This window comes from Scyliorhinus torazame, chromosome 10 (genome assembly GCF_047496885.1).
Source record: "Scyliorhinus torazame isolate Kashiwa2021f chromosome 10, sScyTor2.1, whole genome shotgun sequence".
NCBI lineage: Eukaryota > Metazoa > Chordata > Chondrichthyes > Carcharhiniformes > Scyliorhinidae > Scyliorhinus > Scyliorhinus torazame.
Window position 1 is genome coordinate 37333260 of NC_092716.1, and position 21930 is coordinate 37355189.

The following is a 21930-nucleotide window of genomic DNA, read 5'->3' on the forward strand; positions in this document are numbered from 1 at the left end:
AAATGATAAAATCTTGCGGTGGAGAATCAAGCTCTCCACCTATAATTACGAGATCTTGTATCGCCCCGGTAAACTCAACGAGCCCCCAGACGCCCTCTCCCAAGGTACATGTGCCAGCGCACAAGTGGACCAATTCCGGGCCCTACACGACAGCCTTTGTCACCCAGGGGTCACTCGATTGTACCATCTGGTCAAAGCTCACAATCTGCCCTACTCCGGACTCCCACAGACTGCCAGGTCTGTGCGGAGTGCAAGCCGCACTGCTACCGGTTGGACCGTGCACGCCTGGTGAAGGCTTCCCACCCCTTTGAACGTCTCAGCGTGGATTTCATAGGGCCCCTCCCCTCCCCCGACCGTAACACGTACATTCTCAGTGTGGTCGACGAATACTCCAGATTCCCCTTCGCCATCCCATGCCCGATATGACGTCTTCCACCGTCATCATGGCCCTCAGCACCATCTTCGCCCTGTTCAGTTTCCCCGCCTACACCCACAGTGACAGGGGATCCTCATTCATGAGCGATGAGCTGCGCCAGTTCCTGCTCAGCAGGGGTATAGCCTCCAGCAGGACGACAAGCTACAACCTCCAGGGAAACGGGCAAGTAGAATGGGAGAATGGGACGGTTTGGAGGGCCGTCCAGCTGGCCCTACGGTCCAGGAACCTCCCAGCCTCTCGCTGGCAGGAGGTCCTCCCTGATGCTCTACACTCCATCCGGTCACTATTGTGCACAGCCACTAATAACACACGCCATGAATGTGTTTTTACCTTCCCCAGGAAGTCCACATCCGGGGAGTCGCTCCCGACTTGGCTCGCTGCTCCAGGACCGGTCCTTCTCCGTAGGCACGTTCGACTCCAGAAGGCGGACCCCATGGTGGACAGGGTTCACCTGCTCCACACCAACCCTCAATATGCCTACATTGAGTTCCCCGACGGCCGCCAAGATACTGTCCCACTCAGGGACCGGGCACCATCAGGTTCCACCCCAACACCCCCCCCCCCCCCAACGCGCCGCCAATATTGACCCCACCAGACCACCCACTCCCCCACCCCTTTTCCGCACAAGAGGACGAAGAGGACTTCTGCACGCTCCCAGAGTTCTCCGATGACTGGCCAGCATCAGCACCACCATCGCTGCCACCTCCACCACCGACTTCGCCACCCATTACGCCGCTCCCAACGAAACACCAAAGCACCGGACCGGCTGAACGTTTGACGGACTCCGGACTGTCAACATGGACTTTTTTTCCCGACCACTGTACATAATTGCACTAATTGTATATAGTTTCACGTCACCCCCGCCGGACTCATTTTGATCGTGCATCACAGGGATAGGGTGGATGCTCTTTCAGAGGGCGGTGTAGGCTCGATGGGCCAAATGGCCTCCTTCTGCATTGTCGGAATCTATGATTCCACTTCCATACGGAGTTATTCCTTTTGCCCACCAAACCGACGAGGGAATGCTTTGGCCTCGCTCCAGCATCTCCTCCCTTCCAAACCGCCAGGTGATGAAAACATTGCTCGCGCCCGTCATCGCGTCACCAAACCGGTCCCGCCTCTCTTTCAACCTGATTGGGGGAGGAAGGTGCGAATGACGGGCACAGCGGACACCATCCCCGCTCCCGATTGGCTAGAGGAGATGTCAAACTATTTACCCCGCCCCCTCCCCACCACCTGACGTCAGCCGGTGTTAGGCGGTCTCTGTGGTTTCAGCCGCGACCAATGGCGAGGCTGGAAATGGCGTCGACAGGTTGCAGAGGCAAACACAAACTGCGGTTTGACTGGGAGAGGCCCTGATTGAGTTGCTGCTGCTGCTCGTGTGGGGAGGGGATGTCGCCGTGACATGTCACACTGAGCCCCCCTCTCTCCCCGCTTTTGGACTTCGGCATTTGTTTTGATCCTTCACGAGTCAGCTTGCGGGACAAGTGGGGGAAAAACCCCAAGGCGGACGACATGAGCGTGAACGGGCGGTGGGCGAGAGCCGGGCAGGAGGCGGCGGGAGAGGGGGAAGGCCCCGGCGGGAGACCCAGAGCAGCTCCTCAACTGGCTGGGACAGGTGAGCAACGACTAACAATGGGCAAAGCATACAGAAAAAGTGAAATGTTACATACATAGTTGTAAAGCCTTGCTTGCACCGTTCATAAGAAGTGAGTTTTTCGATTATGGTAAATGTTTTCATTTAGGATAACAGTTTTCTTTTGAAATTGAAATATTTGTCATTCGTAAAATAAGCATCTTCTAAAACATGCCTATAAATATTTAATTATTATAAAAACAAACGAGCGGGCGTCTTTTGAGTATTACTATTTATTGGAATAACCTCCCCAATTTAAAAAAGCTAAATTTGTTTCAAAATAAAACCTATATATTTATGCTTTGTTATTGCTGGGTGACTGATATCTTTGTAATGATTGTTGGACTTGCTACATAACAAAAATAGCAAAGACATGAAATCTTCAAAAAAGTTTTCAGTACTTCTCTATTGTGTAACAACAAATGGCGAGGAATACATGGTGCTTAAAACGTAGTGTTTTGCTTGAACAATAAAGTGAATGATTAAGGATTGGTTAATAATCTTTATCAGTGTCACAGGTAATTTGGACATTCTGAATTCTCCCTTCGTACCCGAACAGGTGCCAGAATGTGGTGACTAGGGGCTTTTCACCGTAACTTAATTGTGGTGTTAATGTATGCCTACTTGTGACAATGAAGATTAGTAATATTAATAATCGCATATTGCTACAAGTAGACTTCAATGAAGTTAGTGAAAAGCCCCTAGTCGCCACATTCCGGCACCTGTTCAGGGAGGCTGGTACAGGAATTGAACTCGCGCTGCTGGCATTGTTCTATGTTACAAGTCAGCTGTTTAGCCTGCTGTGCTAAACCAGCCTATTCGGTAGGTTTACATTAACTATCCAATGGTTAAGAATCACTACAGTGCAGAAGAAGGTCATTCGGCCCATCGTGTCTGCGCAGACTGTCTGAAAAAGCATCCTACCTCAGCCCCATGCGCCTGCAAACCTAAAACCTCACCTAACCTTTGGACACCCAAGGGGCAATTTGGCATAGCCATTCCACCTAACCTGCACATTTTTGGAATGTGGATTGAAACCAGAGCACCAGTTGTTGGTGACTGACGATTAACTGACGAACATTGTTTGACATTTAAGCCAAGAAGCTTGATTTTTATTAAGGCACTGCCTTGTGGAAGAACCAGCGAATGGCTATCAATTATTTTTCTTCAGCTGAAACAAGTGCAATGTATGTTTGTGTTCTTTCTGCAAAGAACAGGGCCCTGTATATTACTATATGCAGTTTCTAGTACATGCAAATGCATCGCACTGCAAGTCCGACTAACAATCTCAAATTGGTTGTTCATAGTGATTCCTAGCACACTTTAGGATTAGTTCGCCAATGTTGTCCAGTTACAGTTAAATGTTGGACACTGTTTTGCGTTTTGCAAACACTGGTTGGTTGAGTATAGTCTGTACTTTGTCCATTACAAACAGCAGAAGGGATATGCTGTTTAATACGATCCACTGTACTTGGGATGTACGGCCTGTTATATTATATTACTACTCCTGGTAGCATGTTGTATTACTTGGTTAAAGTAATATCTGCCGTTACTGGTTGCAGATGATCTTGAAGAATACACGAGTCTTCGAAGTAAAGTAAACAAATTTATTAAGTAATGATAAAACTAATAAATGAGTTTGACGCTCTACTGAACTAACTCTAGAAATAAAGTAATGAGATATAACTATATAAACTGTATCTGAACAACACGTGGGGCTAGGCTGTGACCTGACTCTGCTACACGACTGCTATCTAACTACTCCTGCGTGGAAAGAGCCCCTGAGCCTCTTAGGCACTCGGTTATATAGTGTGGTTTAATGGTGCCCTCTAGTGTTAGTGTCACAGCTAAGTATTGTGATTAACCCTTTAGTTATATGTCTGTCTACATATCATTACGCGGCCTACATACCTAGCATCACATTGGCACTAAATTCCTATATCACATTCTTACAACACTTTGGGCCAGTGTGTGATCAATTCTAGCCCCACTTGACCTAGCGGCACAGCACAAGCCAATTAACCAATAATTCTTAGAAAAATACCTGAAGTCTTTGGCCCTTGGCTGCCTAATAATTACAGTCACTAGGTTTGTAAATGTAAACACAATTACGTTTTAAATTAATAACAAGAACTGTAATGAAATCTGCAGCACATGCACCTGATTAACTATTATCCCCAATTCCCTGCTTTAATGTGCCCCCACGCACACAAGACCGACAAACATGGGAAGAAATGGGTTAAAGGTTTTTAAAAAAGTCTTTGCCTCAGATGGTGGTTTTTAAAATCTTACTCTTCGAACTTTGTTTTCGCTTTGATGTTTTACTGCAGATTCAATCAGGTCTCTGTAGTTTCAGACCTATAGCACTCAACCTTTCTGGAGAGAGTGAGAGCAGGTTTTTGCCTTTGTTTGCAGTTCCCTTGTAGATTAATTTATGCAAGTTCTCTGCAGCTTTGGGAATACAGCACACATCCTTTCTGGAGAGGGAGAGAAAGCAGGTCCTTGTCTTTCTGTGTCTAGGATTCAACTGCTCCCTCGTGTCTCTTGAGAACAGTCCCACTGGTATAGGTTCCAATCATCACTTGTTACTGGGCAGAGTGTGGCCTTTTGGCCAACATTGGCCATCAAACAATCAATCAAACATAGTCCCCCATAAGCTTACATTAATAATGCAATGGTTAAGAATCGCTACAGTGCAGAAGGAGTTCATTCGGCCCATTGTGTCTGCACTGACCCTCTGAAAGAGCACCCTACCTCGGCTGCTTGCCTTAAAGATACATTTCCATTAATCACCCATGATTCAGAAATGATAACTACAAAATAAAAGAAAGGGGGAATAAACATGAAGGACCCTTACGATAAAACTCATTTGTGTGATAGAATGTCTCTTTGACTCCTTTTAGGGGTGAATACACCCTGTGTTACTACTGATTAGTAGCAGCGTGAAATAGCTAGCTTTACCTGTTACTCAATTTTATGAGACACCTTGCCCTTGGGTAATCTTGGGTAGACTGGACACTTTTCAGGGCTGGAAGTGACAGTCTTAGGTCCGTTCATGAGTTTGTACAATTACACAATGCAGAATGATCTGATCAGGGTAGCTGTTATCCAGTGGGATGTCTTTGTACCCTGCCCTGTTCAGCATTCCCACGTGTGTATTGACCATTGAATGTTTGCTTGCAGTGAATAGTGGTACAGAATACACAGTAGATTTCTTGACTGTTAGAATAAAAAGTTTTCTTAATAAAAATATTTTAAACGTAGTTAATCAGCAGTGCTGCGACTCCGTTTATCCATGTCTCTAAACAAAAATTAAAAGTTAGGGTCTGTTGAGCAGGGACAGCCATGTTACATTCAGTTCCTAATAAAGGCATTGCACTAGAAGCACTGTACTCTTTGAGCTTGTAATGAGCACCAAAATTGCAATTATGCACTTCTAGTATAGTCTCAGTATTTATTATACTGGTCTCATTGAGGTCAATGTGAAGATTTTGAATTACGTGTAAGTAGGTGGCGTTTAGCCTATTTAGCATACTATTTATGTAGGATACCTGAAAGATGTTTGAGATTCACTGCCAGTAATAGTTTTGTGAGTTACTGAGTCAGAATTGTTTTGAGGGCTCCTCAATGACATAGCGAGTTAATAGCAACCAAAGTTCTATGGGTCAGTTTTACTTTAAAAATAAACAATTCTGTCTTCCAAACCATTTTTGTCTATTGCTCAGAACTCCCAAAATAGCAATATCTTCTTTGATGTTGGAAACAAAATAAGTTTGCATCCGAAAAGAATCTGGAAACAACATAATTTTGCATCCAAAAGGAATGTATTATCCACTATGATGTGTCTCTTACCATGTTAAAATTCTCCTTTTGAAAAGTCTGGATAGTTTGTCCTTGTCTTAGTAGAGGCCTCCTTGTGTTCAACATGGGGTGAAATTGTGTGTAATTAAATTCCTATAAAAATATGTGCAAAATGCTTACTTGTATTGAGAAGGCTTGAATTAAATGTAGAAATATGCAGGAGCTTCAAGGTGATTGGGGATGGGCAACAATTGCTGGCCTTGACAGCGATGTTCACGTCTCATGAACAAAATATTCAAAGCACCAAACAGATCATTGTGGTCCAACATGTTTGTGAACTATTACTCTTTTCCTCTCTCTTTTGTCCCCTCCCACAACCGCTGCCCTCTGTTGTTACTTCAACTTTGCCACTTGCAAACATTGTAAACGGTATTGGGTGGGAGATTGACTCCTGAGATAGTCCCCGAGCTGTTTCTGGCCTACTTCGGGCAGCATGCTGGTTAGCACAATTGCTTCACAGCTCCAGGGTCCCAGGTTCGATTCCCAGCTTGGTTCACTGTCTGTGCGGAGTCTGCATGTTCTCCCCGTGTGTGCGTGGATTTCCTCCGGGTGCTCCGGTTTCCTCCCACAGTCCAAAGATGTGCAGGTTAGGTGGATTGGTCATGCTAAATTGCCCTTAGTGTCCAAAATAGCCTTTAGTGTTGGGTTGCGTACTGGGTTATGGGGATAGGGTGGAGGTGTGGGCTTGGATGGGGTGCTCCTTCAGAGGGCCGGTGCAGACTCGATGGGCCGAATGGCCGCCTCCTGCACTAAATTCTATAATCTATAATATTGTCACAGTTCCACCTACAGCGAAACATTTGTTTCCACTGATTCAGCCTATTTCCTAATTATCTTGAGCAACTCTCTTCCTCTCACCTATATTGTGACTCTCGTGCTCTGCCTCGCATTTGTGATCCCCCTCCGACGCGCACTCATTCTGTGTTGCGTACTCACACTCTCTTGTGTGCTTTGGCACTTGCCTGCTCTGGCTCTCTCCTGTCCATCCAGGTGCTCGTTGGCCACCGCCGAGGCGGTTGTCGGCCCCCATCCAGGAGTTCATCCGCCCCACCATTTCTCTGTACTAGGCAAATTTTGGGGTAGAAAACACAACATTTCTTTCCATATCTGTAACTTTCATTTTCTTTAGCAGGAGATTTTGCTGCACGATTTGGTATTCGTGGTGATGTTGGAACTTTACCTCAACCAGAGATGCAGGAACTACTTGGTGAATTCAGAGCACTATATCAGGAACGATTACACCGGTTAGAAACCTTAAATGATGGAAGAGAAGAAACTCTTGTGGTTGGTTCCAGTTCCTAATTATTTTAAATTTGAGATGTTTATTTTGAAAGCTGATATAATTGTTTATAAGGTTGCTTGTTTATAGTTACTTTTATAATTGAACAAAATGCAAAATTGAAAATAAGACAGTACTTGAAAATAAGACCATACTGTGTATAATTGCACTGCTTCAAGTGATTTGTTGAGCGATTAAGTAGCATTCTGTATGTCATGTGATATTTTTCTGAATGGCCTTTTGGAAATAGCAAATAAATCTATAGTCTGTTCGCTAACTTTTGCTGCACACACTTATCTGATGGAATGGCTTGTTGAGAATAACATTGATTTTATCAGCCAGTGCCAGTTTTGTGTTGTTGGTTCATGGAGACTAGTGGGTTGAGTCTATTGAAACATACTTCAAGTTGCATGCCACCTCAGCTGCAGACAGCAGAGTGAGATTTTCTTGCCATCAATCAGTACTGCATTCAAACCCAGGTCGTAGAATTAAAAGGTTAATGAACTTAACATAGTCAATCAACCAGTTGTAACTTTGTGTATTACCTTAAATTCATCACCTGCAGAGTATGTAAGGTCAGCTGCATAACTTATCCTCCTGCTACTTGTATTTATGGCTGTAATGTGAAGACCTAAATTTAATAATTCTGAAGGCTATAAAGCAAACAATTAAATTTAGTGGTCCCACAGCAAAAGTAAATTAAAGTTGATTTACTTCCTGAGACAAATTCTGAATAGAAGTAGAATTTCAGGTATTGGAAAATCAAGTTTATTATCTTGATTGGTTGGTGCAAACTATTGAACATTATTGTACTGTAATAAAAGTGACGTTTTAATCAATACTACCAAATGCATTAGCGTTTTAACATGGAAAAGCTTTTTGCTCCTGTTAAACAAGGTTCGTCATTCGTTCTGTACTGTTTACTGGTCCACTAAATGTAGAGTTAAACATCAAAATTTGAGTATTTACTGTTACACAATACACAGCCCATTTACTACTGTCTGAATATGGTGTGTTATATTCATGGCTGGTTTATTTATTAATTAATTTATGTTTTGATTTGTATTGATCCAGATATCATGTGTGCAACCTTCCCTTTTTGCACCTTCACAGTGAAATGCTTTATTTCCCCCAAATGCATAACAATTACCAGATGATGCCTCAAAAGAATATTGTCACCTGTTTTTTAAAAGTATTTATTTCCCATTTCAGAAATTCATTAGAATAGAATTTGCCTTGGTGTTATTGGGGAGGATTTAAACTAACTTGGCAAGAGTGTGGCAACCAGGTGATAATATCAGTGCGGGATACAGAATATTGAGACAGATAAGTTAATCGATGAGGTCAGAGTAAGGGATAAAGAAATACATTCTAATTCAGGGTTACAGCACATATACATGAATGAAGGAATGTGGCAAATGGACTAGGGTCTGGCAGATGTAATACAATGTTGACAAACGTGAGGTTATCCATATTGGTAGGAGTAACAGCAAATGGGATTATTATTTAGATAAAATATTAAAATATGCTGCTGTGCAGAGAGACCTCGGTGTCCTGGTGCATGAGTCGCAAAACGTTGGTTTACAGGTGCAACAGGTGATTAAGAAGGCAAATGGAGTTTTGTCCTTCATTGCTAGAGGAGTGGAGTTTAAGACTAGGGAGGTTATGCTGCAATTGTATAAGGTGTTAGTAAGGCCACACCTGGAGTATTGTGATTAGTTGTGGTCTCCTTACCTGAGAAAGGACGTACTGGCGCTGGAGGGTGTGCAGAGGAGATTCACTAGGTTAATCCCAGAGCTGAAGGGGTTGGATTACGAGGAGAGGTTGAGTAGACTGGGACTGTACTCGTTGGAATTTAGAAGGATGCGGGGGGGATCTTATAGAAACATATAAAATTATGAAGGGAATAGATAGGATAGATGCGGGCAGGTTGTTTCCACTGGTGGGTGAAAGCAGAACTAGGGGGCATAGCCTCAAAACAAGGGAAAGTAGATTTGAGACTGAATTTAGGAGGAACGTCTTCACCCAAAGGGTTGTGAATCTATGGAATTCCCTGCCCAGTGAAGCAATTGACTCTCTTTCATTAAATGGTTTCAAGATTAAGATAGTTTTCTGAATAAAGGGCTATGGGATTCGGGCTGGAAAGTGGAACTGAGTCCAAAAAGATCAGCCATGATCTCATTGAATGGCGGAGTAGGCTCGAAGGGCCAGATGACCTTATCCTGCTCCTATTTCTAATGTTCTTATGACTCTGAATCCTTCCCTCCTACACCATTTCTCAAGGTGTGTATTTACCTTATATATCCTGCTATTTTTAATCTCGCTAACTCGTGGCACTGGTAGTAACCCTGAGATTACTACCTTTATGTCCTCAGTCCTTATTTTCTGCTTGGGGGACCTCATCCTTTTTACTTGCGTTATTCGTACTGATATGTACCATGACCACTGGCTGGTTATTCTGCCCCTTCAGAATGCCCTGCAGGTGCTCGGAGACATCCTTGACCCTGGAACCAGGAAGGCAACACACCGTCTTGGAGTCTGTTTGTCAAGGTCAGTTAATGCACCTTCAAAGGGCATTTCACATCCAAAGTATAACCAGCCTCTCCTACTTGTCATGTACCGTACACCCATCACTCGCCATCAAATGCCCATCAGCATTTTACAGAAGTTAGGACTCCGGCCTAACATTCAGATGTTCCACTGTCGCACACCTTCAAATCCTACCCATGTCTCGCAGCCTCCACTTATCTTTAAATACTCAGCCTCGAAAGGGACATCACCCAAATACTGCAACACAATTTCTGACATTCTTTTCTTTCTCTCTCTGCATGACCTTTTTGTGCAAATATCAAGGAGCAGCACTGGAGCAGTGGGGGGAATAAGCATATATGCATCCCTTTAGCTCTCTGGAGGAGATGGTACTGTAACAGCCTATCGCATTGGTTGAGGAGTGGTAAAAATCTGGCAGATGAAATATATGTGGGAAAACGTGAAGTTGCTCACTTTGGCAGGAAGAATGAAAACGCAGAGTATTACTTAGCATGACTATAGAATGCTGAGGTGTAGAGTGACATGGTTGTTCAAGTCCATAAGTCGCAAAAACCTTGTATGCAGGTACAGCAAGTAATTAAAAAAGCTAATGGAATGCTATCCTTTATTACCAGAGGAATTGAACATAAGTAAGGATGTTATTATTGGTGAGACCACGTCTTAAATATTGTGTTCAGTTTTGCTCTCCTTGTTATATGGAAGGATTTAAAGACTTTGCATGCAGTTCAGAGGAGGTTTACAAGATTAATACCGGGAATGAGCGGGTTATCTTATGAGGATAGGTTAGACAGACGGGGCTTGTTTCCACTGGAGTTTAGAAGAGTGAGAGGTGACTTGATTAAAGTATGAAAGATCTTGAATGGTCTTGACAAAGTGGTTGTGGAAAGGGTGTTTCCTTTTGTGGGTGAGTCCAGAACTAGGGAGCACTGTTTTTAAAATTAGGGGTTGCCCTTAAGGACAGAGATGAAGAGGAATGTTTCTCTCTGAGGTATGTGCAACTTTAGAATGCAAAGAAGGATTTTAGAAGGGGAGCTGATATCATGGAAGATTTTTTAGGCAGTGGTAGATGGATTCCTGTTGGGTAAGGGAATCAAAGATGAATATTGGGGCTAGGTGGGAATGTGGAATTCAAAACTCAAACAAATCAACCATGATATTATTGAATGCAGAGCAGTCATGAGGGGCCAAATGACTGATTTCTGTTCCTATTTCAATTGTTCATGTGTTCGCATCCAGCATAGCCAAGAACATTATGGAGAATGGCAACCCCCTCTCCCCCATTTTAACAAATACACACAGCTTTTGAGATTACCATGGATTACAGAGTATATCTTTAGCTGCAATGGTCTCCGTCGCACAGCGTCACTTTAAACACAGGGTGGTTGTGGCCAAGTACACTCTCTCACCTCCGAACCTCAAGAGAATGTCTGGATTTCTGCTCCGAATCCACCCAGATGATTGTCACTTGAGAATTTCCAAACTCCACTCCACGCTTTAAAATCTTTCACAATAATGCTTTCCATTAGCAGTTTGCATTCTGAAATCCAGTCCAGGGTTTTCGAATGACTCTTTTGAACAAAACTTCCAATCCACTTTTAACAGTGAATTCAGTATCCAGGTTTTGCACCACCCCTTTAGGATTTCTTTGTCTTGACTGCTGTACAAACTGTTCACAATTGAAGTGAGGATGTTCACAGATGATTGCATGGTGTTCAGCTCCTCAGATACTGAAGCAGTCCTTGCTCGCATGCAGCCCAGGATTCAGACTTGGGCTGTTAAATAGCAAGTAACATGCCAGACAATGTTCTTCAATGAGACAGAATCTACTTCTTTCCCCTTGATATGCAAAGATATTACTGTTGCTAAATTCACCACCATAAGGTGACCATTGACCAGAAACGTAATGGACCAGCTGTATAAATAACTGACTACAAGAGCAAGTCAGAGGCCTAGAGTTCTCATAATTTCATCTCATAATTTCCCAAAGCATATCCACAGTCTTTTAAGGCACAAGCTAACAATCTGATGGGATACTCTTACACTCATTAGCATACCAATAACATTCAGAAAGGTCAATACCAGACGGCACAAATGTGCTTGATTGGCATCCTACCCACCACCTTAAATTTCAGTCCCTCCACCACTTGTACACAGTGATAGCAGTGTATGCCATTTACAAGATGTCACAGAGGTCTACAGCACAGAAATTACCCTTTGGCCCATCGTGTCTGCGCCAGTCAAAAACAACACCCAAGTATCTTAATCCCATTTTCCAACACTTGGCCCATAGCCTTTAAACCTCCTGCTCCTTGTCTTAAATCTATACCCCCTGCTCATCGATCACTCCACCAAGGGGAAAAATGTCTTCATCTATCTATGCCCCTCGTAATTTTATACATATCAATCATGTCTCCCCCCCCCCCCCCCCCCCCAAGTCTCCAAGGAAAACAACCCCAGTCTATCCAATCTTTCTTCACATCTAAAACTCTCCAGCCCAGACAACATCCTGGTGAATCTCCTTTGCACCTTTTCCAGTGTGATCACATCCCTCCCATAATGTGGATTCCAGAACTGGACACCATGCTCTAGCTGTGACCGAGCCAACTTTTTACACAGTTCCAGCATAATGTCCCTGCTCTTAAACTCTCTGCCTTAACTAATAAAGGCAAATATACCATATGCCTTCTTGACTACTGTATCCACCTGCCCTGCTACATGCGCACCAAGGTCCCTCGTATCCTCGGTGCTTCCAGGGTCCTACCATTCATCATGTATTCCCTTGTCTTGTTTGTTCTGCCCAAGTGCATCACCTCTCACCTTATCTGGATTGAATTCCATTTACCACTGATCAACCTGTCTGTATCCTGCTGCAATCTAAGGCTATCCTCCACACTATTTACCGTCCACCAATTTCCGTAACACCTGCGAACTTACTGATCAACCCTCCTACATTCATGCCTAAATAATTTATATAAGCTACAAACAACAAGGGCCCCAACACTGATATCTGTTGGACCCCACTGGACACAGGCTTCCAGTCAGAAAAACACCCCTTGACCATCACCCTCTGCTTCCTGCGACTCACCCAATTCTGTCTCCAATTTGCCAAATTTCCTTCCATCCCATGGGCTCTGTCAAATGGTGGTAGATGTTTGGAAGTCTCTCCCACAAACAGCCATTGAAACTAGATCAGTTAATTTTAAATCTTATTGAGCAAAGTTATTAAGGGATATAGGCCAAAGGCAGATATATGGAGTTATGTCACAGATCAGCCATGATCACATTGAGTGGTGGGACAGGCTCTAGAGGCTGAATGGCCTTCTCCTGGTCCTATGCTATCAGTCTCCCAACTTGTCAAAAGCCTTGAAGAAATCCAAGTAGACTACATTAAATGTATTGCTTTCACCTACACAACTGGTCAGGAAAAATTAAATCAAGTTGGTCAGGCATGTCCTTCCCTTAAAACCATGCTGACTGTTCTTGATTAATCCCTGTAGTGATCTCTGTACATGTTAATACATGTACAGTCAGATGATCACTAGATGGCAACACTAACGGGGACTATATAAGTAGTTTCCCGCTCTTTCAGTTGGTTAGCATGTGTGTAGTGCAGCTAGAGTAAAGACCTGACCAGATCAGAGTGTAGTGTATTATCATAATTGTCAGTTTAATCTAATCTTAGTTAATTATCTTACTAGTCAAAATATTGAAGTGAAAGAACTCACGAGTATATTATTTTATTACTCAATAAATAATTTGTCATCAACTGGAAGACTGTTTAAGATCAAGTTCAATACAATTCGACAAGACAAACGAGTAATATTTATATTACAATTCTGATGGGCAGCATGGTAGCACAAGTGGCTGGCACTGTGGCTTCACAGCGCCAGGGTCCCAGGTTTGATTCCCCGCTGGGTCACAGTGCGGAGCCTGCACGTTCTCCCCGTGTCTGCGTGGGTTTCCTCCGGGTGCTCTGGTTTCCTCCCACAGTCCAAAGACGTGCAGGTCAGGTGGATTGGCCATGGTAAATTGCCCTTGGTGTCCAAAAAGGTTAGGAAGAGTGTTGCTCTTTCTAGCCTTAGTCTATTTGCTCTGTTTAGGTCACCTTTGCTCATGAGTCGCCAGGTATCTTTATGATACCGCCATGTGGTTCAAGTTCAGGTTATGATTAATAACACAGCACACCGTTTAGTAAGGATTAAAACAACGGTCATTTATTATATACAACAAGCAATATTAATACCCTAATACTACTATTTATATAATAAACCTATCACTACTGGCCAATACTTAACTTAGGAAGAGCCCACCAGGTCAGGGAAACGAATGGCTTGTCCAATCAGATCTGGCCCGCGGGATTCAAAAGGCTGCTACAGGTCGGTGGCTAGGTGTCTCTACCGGATAGCGATCGTTGGATTCAAACTTACGATACACGGTGGCTGGTCTTGCGAAGGTCTCGAGCAGGCGAAGATGAGAGAGAGAGATCTGAACTTGGACCTTTACTTTTATAGGGCCCAGGGGCTTCCCGCCTCCCGGGGCGGCCCTTGACCCTGAGTCCCAAGTGATTGGATTCTGTCCCCAGTCTCTGGGGTCGATGTGTCCAATGGTGAGGCGATTCCTCGATCGGAGGTGGTCGCTCACCTGTCTTTGTTTTGGCCACTGCAGGCGCCGACAGGTCTGGCCCGGTATTCAATTGCTAATATGTTGCAATTGTTCCCGGGGATAGCCGATTTAACTGTGGATGTCTGAGTAGATTAGGTGTAAACAGTACTGCATGCAACTGCGGATACCTGGGTTGATGGGCTGTTGATAGCCCTGAGTATCGATCTGGGCTACGTTCCCAGAGCTGAATATGCAAACCTGTCTGCAGCTGCCTGCTTGTGTCTTTTTGGCTGCTTTTCCCAGCAGTCTTTCGGGTTAGCCGTTTTAAACTGGGTTTTGGCCAGATTAATCGGAACGCAGCCATTTTACATGGCTACAAGAGTTATTGGGGTTATAGGGTTAGGGTAGAATTGAGGATTTAAATGGGTCGGTGCAGACTCGATGGGCCGAATGGCCTCCTTCTGCACTATGTTCTATGTAATATAACAATCCCTGCCTCTCCAAATGTAGATTAATCCTCAGAATTGCTTGCAATAGTCTCCACCACTTGAGGTAAGACTGACTGGCCTGTAGTTTCCTGGTTTATCCCTTTCTCCCTTCTTGAATAATCGTACCATTTTGGCTATACTCCAGACCTCCGCCACCTCTCCTGTGGCCAGAGAGAAATTAAAAATTATTGCCCACACCTCTGCTATTTCTTCCCTTGCCTCACTCAACAGCCTGGGGTACATTTTAGCTGGCCCCAGAGATTTGTCTGCTTTTTAGCTTGCCAGACCACTCAACCACTTCTGTCAATCTTAATCTCTTTAATTTTATCTCAGCCCTTCTCACGGGGATTTCTATACCCACACCATCCCTCTCGCGAGTGAACACCGACTCAAAGTATTTGTTTAAAACGATACCTGTGTCCACTGGCTCCACATACAAATGCCACTGTGGTCCTTAATGGGCCTTAGTCTTTCCCCCTGGTTATCCTACTGACCATGAGTCCATGCAGGTCAGTGAGCAGGGCGGGGGGGGGGGGGGGGGGGGGGGGGGGGTGGGAGGCGGGGGGGGGTGGGAGGCGGGGGGGGGTGGGAGGTGGGAGGTGGGAGGCGGGGGGGGGGGGGGGGGCGGGGGAGGCGGGGGGGGGGGGGGGGAGGTGGGAGGTGGGTGGTGAACTGGGATCAAACTTAATGTGAGTTCAGACGTGAACAGCAGAATTTTGGATGATCTTCAAGTTTATAGAGTGTAGAAAGTGTGAGGCCAGTCAGGACTGCATTGGGATTGTTGAGTCTAGAGGTAATGAAGGCACAAATGAGGGTTTTGATAGCAGATGAGCTTGGGTGGGGCAAAATCCAGGCAATATTGTAGAGCTGCAAGAATGACCCCAGATCACAGGTGACACCAAGGTTGCGAACAGACTGGCTGAAATCTCAGCTTGTTGCCAGAAAGCGGGAAAGAGTCAGTAGCTCGGGAATGACATTTGGAGCTGGGGTCAAAAATGGCTTCACTTTTCCCAATATTTTATTGGAGGAAATTTCTTCTAATCAATCACTGGATAGTGGATAAGCAGTCTAATAATTTGGCACCATGGAGGAGTCAAGAGAAGTGGAGCTGAATGTTGCCAGCGTACTTATGAAAACAAATGCTGTGCCTTTCGATGATGTCACTGAGGGGCAGCATGTGGATAAGAAATAGGAAGGGGTGAAGGATAGATCTATGGGGTCATCGGAGGTAACATGTGGGATGGGGAAGAGAGGCCTTTGCAAATGATTCTCGGGCTATGATTAGATAGATATGAATTTGATCCAAGTTAGAGTAAATCTACCCAGCTGGACAAATGTGGAAAGGTGTTGGAGGAGCATGGTGTGGTTAACTGTGTTTAAATTGTGTTTAAGACTGCAAAGAAGGATGAGGAGGGAAATGTTACCTTTGTCACAGTCACGTAGGACTTGAAGAGATATTTCGGTACTATGGCATGGGTGGAAAATTGATTGGGGGGGGGATTCAAACATGGAGTTTTGGGAAAGATGGAACGGATTTGGGAGGTTGTAGATAGGATGATAGTTTGAAGGATGATGGACTCCAAGGTTGTTTTTTTAGGAGAGAGTTGGTGACGACAATTTAAAGGAGCGAGTCACACTACCTGTAGAGAGGACTGCTTACAAAATTGACTAAAACGGGATCAGGAGCGGAAGTTGAGTAATTAGCTTTGTGGGATCAAGAGAATAAGGTGGGTTTCATAAGCACGATGAGCTTCGGGAGCACATTAGGGGTATAGGAGAGAAACTAGAGAAAGATATGAGTTTTAAGACTAGGGCTTGGGGGAGGATTCAATGATGTTTGGTCAGTGGACTAGTGGAAGGGAGGGATGCAGCAAAGGCAGCTGATCAAATTGTCGCAATCTTAGTGACAAAGAAGTGCATGAGCTTCTTGCACTAGTTAAAGGAGGTCCAGATGGAGGGGACACGGAAGAGGAGTTTAAGAACCCATTGTAATCTCCACTGCAAGGATTGCAGTTGCCAAGAAGGCAGTTCGCCATCACTTTCCCAAGGGCAACAAATGCTGGCCTTGCCACAATACCCATGTCCCATGAACAAATAAAAAAAGTCCCCTCTTTCCCTGTAAAATAGGTGCATATTTGCATCTTTTAAAATACAAGAATGGCTAATTGATATAGCACAAATAACAAGTTACATTAATATGGAGTCATTAACATAGGATGCAAAAGTTGCAATATAAGCAAAATAATGGAAGGTAAATTAAAGGTAATAGAGATGTTTCTGAGTTGTATGATGAGCATTAGTTGGATAGTGCAAGCAAAGAATGAGCAAGCATTGAAGGAAGCAGGCACACAAGAACATCTTTGCAGATGATCATCAAGAGATGGCTACAATTCTTTAGGCATGTTCTTGGGTGAGAGAAACATAGTGTCTGGTAGTGACTGATGAAATTGAGAGTAGCCAAGCAAGAGGAAGGCAAAGTTTAAGAGCAGAACAGGTATAACAAAACCAAGATGTTGGCTGCTATCAATCACAATGAAAGTTGGTGAGCCATGATCATTGACTTTGTTAGACGCTGCACCTGAAGCAGAAGAGGACAAGGCAATGTACAAAGCCACTTCAGAGTTGGCAAATCTCGCCTAAGGGTTCCAGAAGATCTTGGCTTTTCGTATTCATCTTCAGTATTCTGTAATTCAGAACTGTTGAGTATAGCTTACATTTAAAATACCATGCTGGGGAAGAACTTTATGTATGGTTGCACTGCATAATTGTGTTCCTTTTACAGCAACCTGTACATTCATTTGGTGTGTTAATCTGCCTGTGTAATGGCATATTGTCATAGAACGTGTGACAGTACTAAGCATCCACTGTCCGTGCCATGCCATACATTCAAAATTGCAATGCTTTCCTGGCAAAGTGTATAACTAGCTCTCATCCCAGTACTCTTGCTTCTGAATGCACACAGGAGATATGGTCAAAACAGAAAGGTTTTCTCAGAATAGGTTCACTTTGAAGTAAGTACCTCTCTGGCTTCTACCTTGGTTCAAATACGACTATTCTGCTTTTTACAATTCATGGTATTTGCATCCACTTGCACAATTGTATTGCTGAATGTAAAGCAACTAATAGGTTGTACAGTCTTCACTTCCACATGCTGATGAGCGGAGGAGAAAACTTTGGTTAAGAGGTTCTTGGCAATACAATTTTCCAATCTTCTAAAAGTATGTAAAATTGAGTTGAGGATTAGTATTGTTGGTTTAATCTAAACCTGAAGTAGTTTTGGCCTAAATAGGTTATTCTCCGAATTTTTTAATGGTCTTTTTCAGTAGATTGTATTTAGTGTTTTGACAAGTATATAGTTAAACCAACCGGTATTATGTGCAAAGACTGAAAAGCTCATGATCAAAATACAAGATAACTAGTTTCTTTGTGTATGCAAGGCATTGAAAATATGGATAATTTTAAAGTGGAATTGGATTGTAGACAAAAAAATGGAACAAAGAACAAAGAAATGTACAGCACAGGAACAGGCCCTTCGGCCCTCCAAACCCGTGCCGACCATGCTGCCCAACTAAACTACAATCTTCGACACTTCCTGTGTCCGTATCCCTCTATTCCCATCCTATTCATGTATTTGTCAAGATGCCCCTTAAATGTCACTATCGTCCCTGCTTCCACCACCTCCTCCGGTAGCGAGTTCCAGGCACCCACTACCCTCTGTGTAATAAAAAAAAACTTGCCTCGTACATCTACTCTAAACCTTGTCCCTCTCACCTTAAACCTATGCCCCCTAGTAATTGACCCCTCTACCCTGGGAAAAAGCCTCTGACTATCCACTCTGTCTATGCCCCTCATAATTTTGTAGACCTCTATCAGGTCGCCCCTCAACCTCCGTCGTTCAAGTGAGAACAAACCGAGTTTATTCAACCGCTCCTCATAATTAATGCCCTCCATACCAGGCAACATTCTGGTAAATCTCTTCTGCACCCTCTCTAAAGCCTCCACATCCTTCTGGTAGTGTGGCGACCAGAATTGAACACTATACTCCAAGTGTGGCCTAACTAAGGTTCTATACAGCTGCAACATGACTTGCCAATTCTTATACTCAATGCCCTGGCCAATGAAGGCAAGCATGCCGTATGCCTTCTTGACTACCTTCTCCACCTGTGTTGCCCCTTTCAGTGACCTGTGGACCTGTACTCCAAGATCTCTTTGACTTTCAATACTCTTGAGGGTTCTACCATTCACTGTATATTCCCTACCTGCATTAGACCTTCCAAAATGCATTACCTCACATTTGTCCGGATTAAACTCCATCTGCTATCTCTCCGCCCAAGTCTCCAAACAATCTAAATCCTGCTGTATCCTCTGACAGTCCTCATCGCTATCCGCAATTCCACCAACCTTTGTGTCGTCTACAAACTTACTAATCAGACCAGTTAGATTTTCCTCCAAATAATTTATATATATATACTACAAACGGCAAAGGTCCCAGCACTGAGCCCTGCGGAACACCACTGGTCACAGCCCTCCAATTAGAAAAGCATCCTTCCATTGCTACTCTCTGCCTTCTATGACCTAGCCAGTTCTGTATCCACCTTGCCAGCTCACCCCTGATCCCGTGTGACTTCACCTTTTGTACTAGTCTACCATGAGGGACCTTGTCAAAGGAGTTGGAAAACATTTAATTGCTGTTGAGAATTGGAATTAGGTGAGTTAAGGATTACTTGAAGGTTAATAACTTGAGGAAAATGATGCGATAAGAAAGTGGTGTGGGCGGGAAGCGCTGTGGTTAGCACTGCTGCCTCACAGCGCTGAAAGGCTGGGTTCAATCCCGGCCCCGGTCGCTGTCCGTATGGAGTTTGCTCATTCTCCCCGTGTTTGCGTAGGTCTCACCCCTACAACCCAAAGATGTGCAGGGTCGATGGATTAGCTATGCTAAATTGCCCCTTAATTGGGAAAAAGAATTGGTACTCTGAATTTATTTTAAAAAGATGAAGTGCTGTAATGAGTGTAGAATGTATGGATGGATCTGTAGAACAAATCCAGGGGATTGGTGAATTTGATAGATTAACTAAGACTGCATTGGCATTTTGCCTAATTTCCTAGAAGAATCATAGAATCCCTACAGTGCAGAAAGAGGTCATTCGGCCCATCGAGTCTGCACTGGCACTCTGAAAGAGCACCCTACCTAGGTCATATTCCCCGTAACCCCACCAAGGAGCAATTTAATATAGATAGTCAATCTAACCTGCACAGCTTTGGTCTGTGGGAGGAGGCGGGAGCACTCAGAAAACCCAAGAATATGCAAACTCCACACAGTCACCCAAGGTTGGAATCAAACCCGTGTCTCTGACACTGAGGCCACAGTGCTAACCACTGTGCCACCATGCCGTCCTGATTTGGATGATTAAACTTACAAAAACATAACTTGTAAAATGGGTTAACTGATTCTTCGTTATGATTTTGTTGATCTGGGGACTTCTGGTGGCGGCCATTGAATGAGTCGTTGAACATAAGGTGGTTCCTGCCTGAGGACTGTTTTTTAAATTTTTGGTCCATTTTGCGGCCAGCGGGGTGCAGGTGAGAAAATGGTGCAATGGAAGCTGGGAATTGAACCTGGGACCCTGGAGCTGTGGAGCAACCGTGCTGAATCCCCGCGACCAGGCAACGGCGCCCAGACGGCGGCACACGATTCTCCGCAGAGCGCTGATCGCGGGCCGCTATACGCGGCTGGGCTGGCACGCCGATTCTCCGGCGGGAACTGTTTCGCCGGTACCGTCCACACCTACTCGCAGCTGGCAGGAACTGTGTGCAAGGGGTGGGTGGCGGCCTGTGTGGGGGGGGGGCGGGGAAGGGGGGACTCTGATGTGGCCGGGCCTGCGATCGGGGCCTACCGATCGGCGGGCCGGCCTCCCTGTCCTCCGGCCTCTCTTCCTGCCGGCCCTTATAGTCCTGCGCCATGTTCCGTCGGGGCCGGTGCGTTGAAAGAGGCCACCGTGCATGCGCGCGATGGTGCCGGCACAGCTGCACATGCGCGGATCCTGCGGCGCACCGTTCATGCTGGGATCGGCAGCTGGAGCGGCACGATCCATTCCAGGGCCGTGCTGTCCCCCTATAGGGGGCCAGAATTACTCCTGGCAGTGGCCTGTTCACGCCGTTGTAAAACACGACGCCGTTTCTGACGGCGTGGACACTCTGCCGCGGAATGGCAGAATCCCGCCCCATAGTCCGGCTCCATCGATACCTGGACCTCGGCACGTAAGCACCGTGGTTAGCACTGTTGTTTTGCAGTACCAGGTTCGATTCCCGCTTGGGTCACTGTCTGTGCAGAGTCTGCACGTTCTCCCTGTACGTGGGTTTCCTCCGGGTGCTCCAGTTTCCTCCCACAAGTCCCGAAAGACGTGCTGTTAGGTGAATTGGACGTTCTGAATTCTCCCTCTGTGTACCTGAACAGGTGCCGGAATGTGGTGACTAGGGGCTTTTCAGAGTAACTTCATTGCGGTGTTACTTGTGACAATAAAAATTATTATTATTAAGATCCTGATGTGGGCAAAGGAAATGTGAGTGCCGCTGGGAAGGCCATACCGTCTGAAATAGCCAGGACTTGGGAGTGGAGTTAGAGAAAAGAAGGGCCGGTTTCAATAAGGTCAAGGCTGTTCTTTGGGTGGGGGGGGGGGCGGTACAGGTATGAGCCCCTGGAGGAGGACTCAGACATTAAACAGTTCCTGAATGGTTTAGATTTCCTGGTGGTGGAGGAGGGGAAAGTGCAGGGGCTGGAGGCCCCGCATGGGCTGGAGGAAGTGACGAGGTGCATTGATTCCACGCAGTCTGGGAAGGCTCTGGGCCTTGGTGGATACTCAGTGGACTTTTATTAAAAATCTGTGGAGCTGGAGCCTCTTCTTTTGGAAATGTTCAATGACTCGTTTGCCTCGCAGGGAGCTGATGCCCACATTGGCACAAGCTTTGATCTCTTTATCTCTTTAATCTTGAAAAAGGCTAAGGATCCATAGAAATGTGGACCTTATTGGCCTCTATCATTATTAAACGCTGATGCAACATTACTGGCTAAGGTGCTGGC

At 44.9% G+C, this 21930-nt stretch overlaps 1 protein-coding gene across 6 annotated transcripts in view; it reads left to right on the forward strand.

Annotated features, from left to right (window-relative positions):
- Positions 1-1722: 1722 nt before the first annotated feature.
- Positions 1723-21930, forward strand: part of pmfbp1 (polyamine modulated factor 1 binding protein 1) — a 1352449-nt gene continuing 1332241 nt past the window's right edge. For 5 of the 6 annotated variants that reach the window (XM_072517945.1, XM_072517947.1, XM_072517950.1 and 2 more), the window contains exons 1-2: positions 1723-2054; positions 7063-7217. In XM_072517945.1, coding sequence (XP_072374046.1) covers positions 1952-2054; positions 7063-7217 — 258 coding nt within the window. In that variant the 5' untranslated portion in view covers positions 1723-1951. The remainder of the gene's footprint in view (positions 2055-7062; positions 7218-21930) is intronic. The other variant, XM_072517946.1, reaches the window with a different exon arrangement.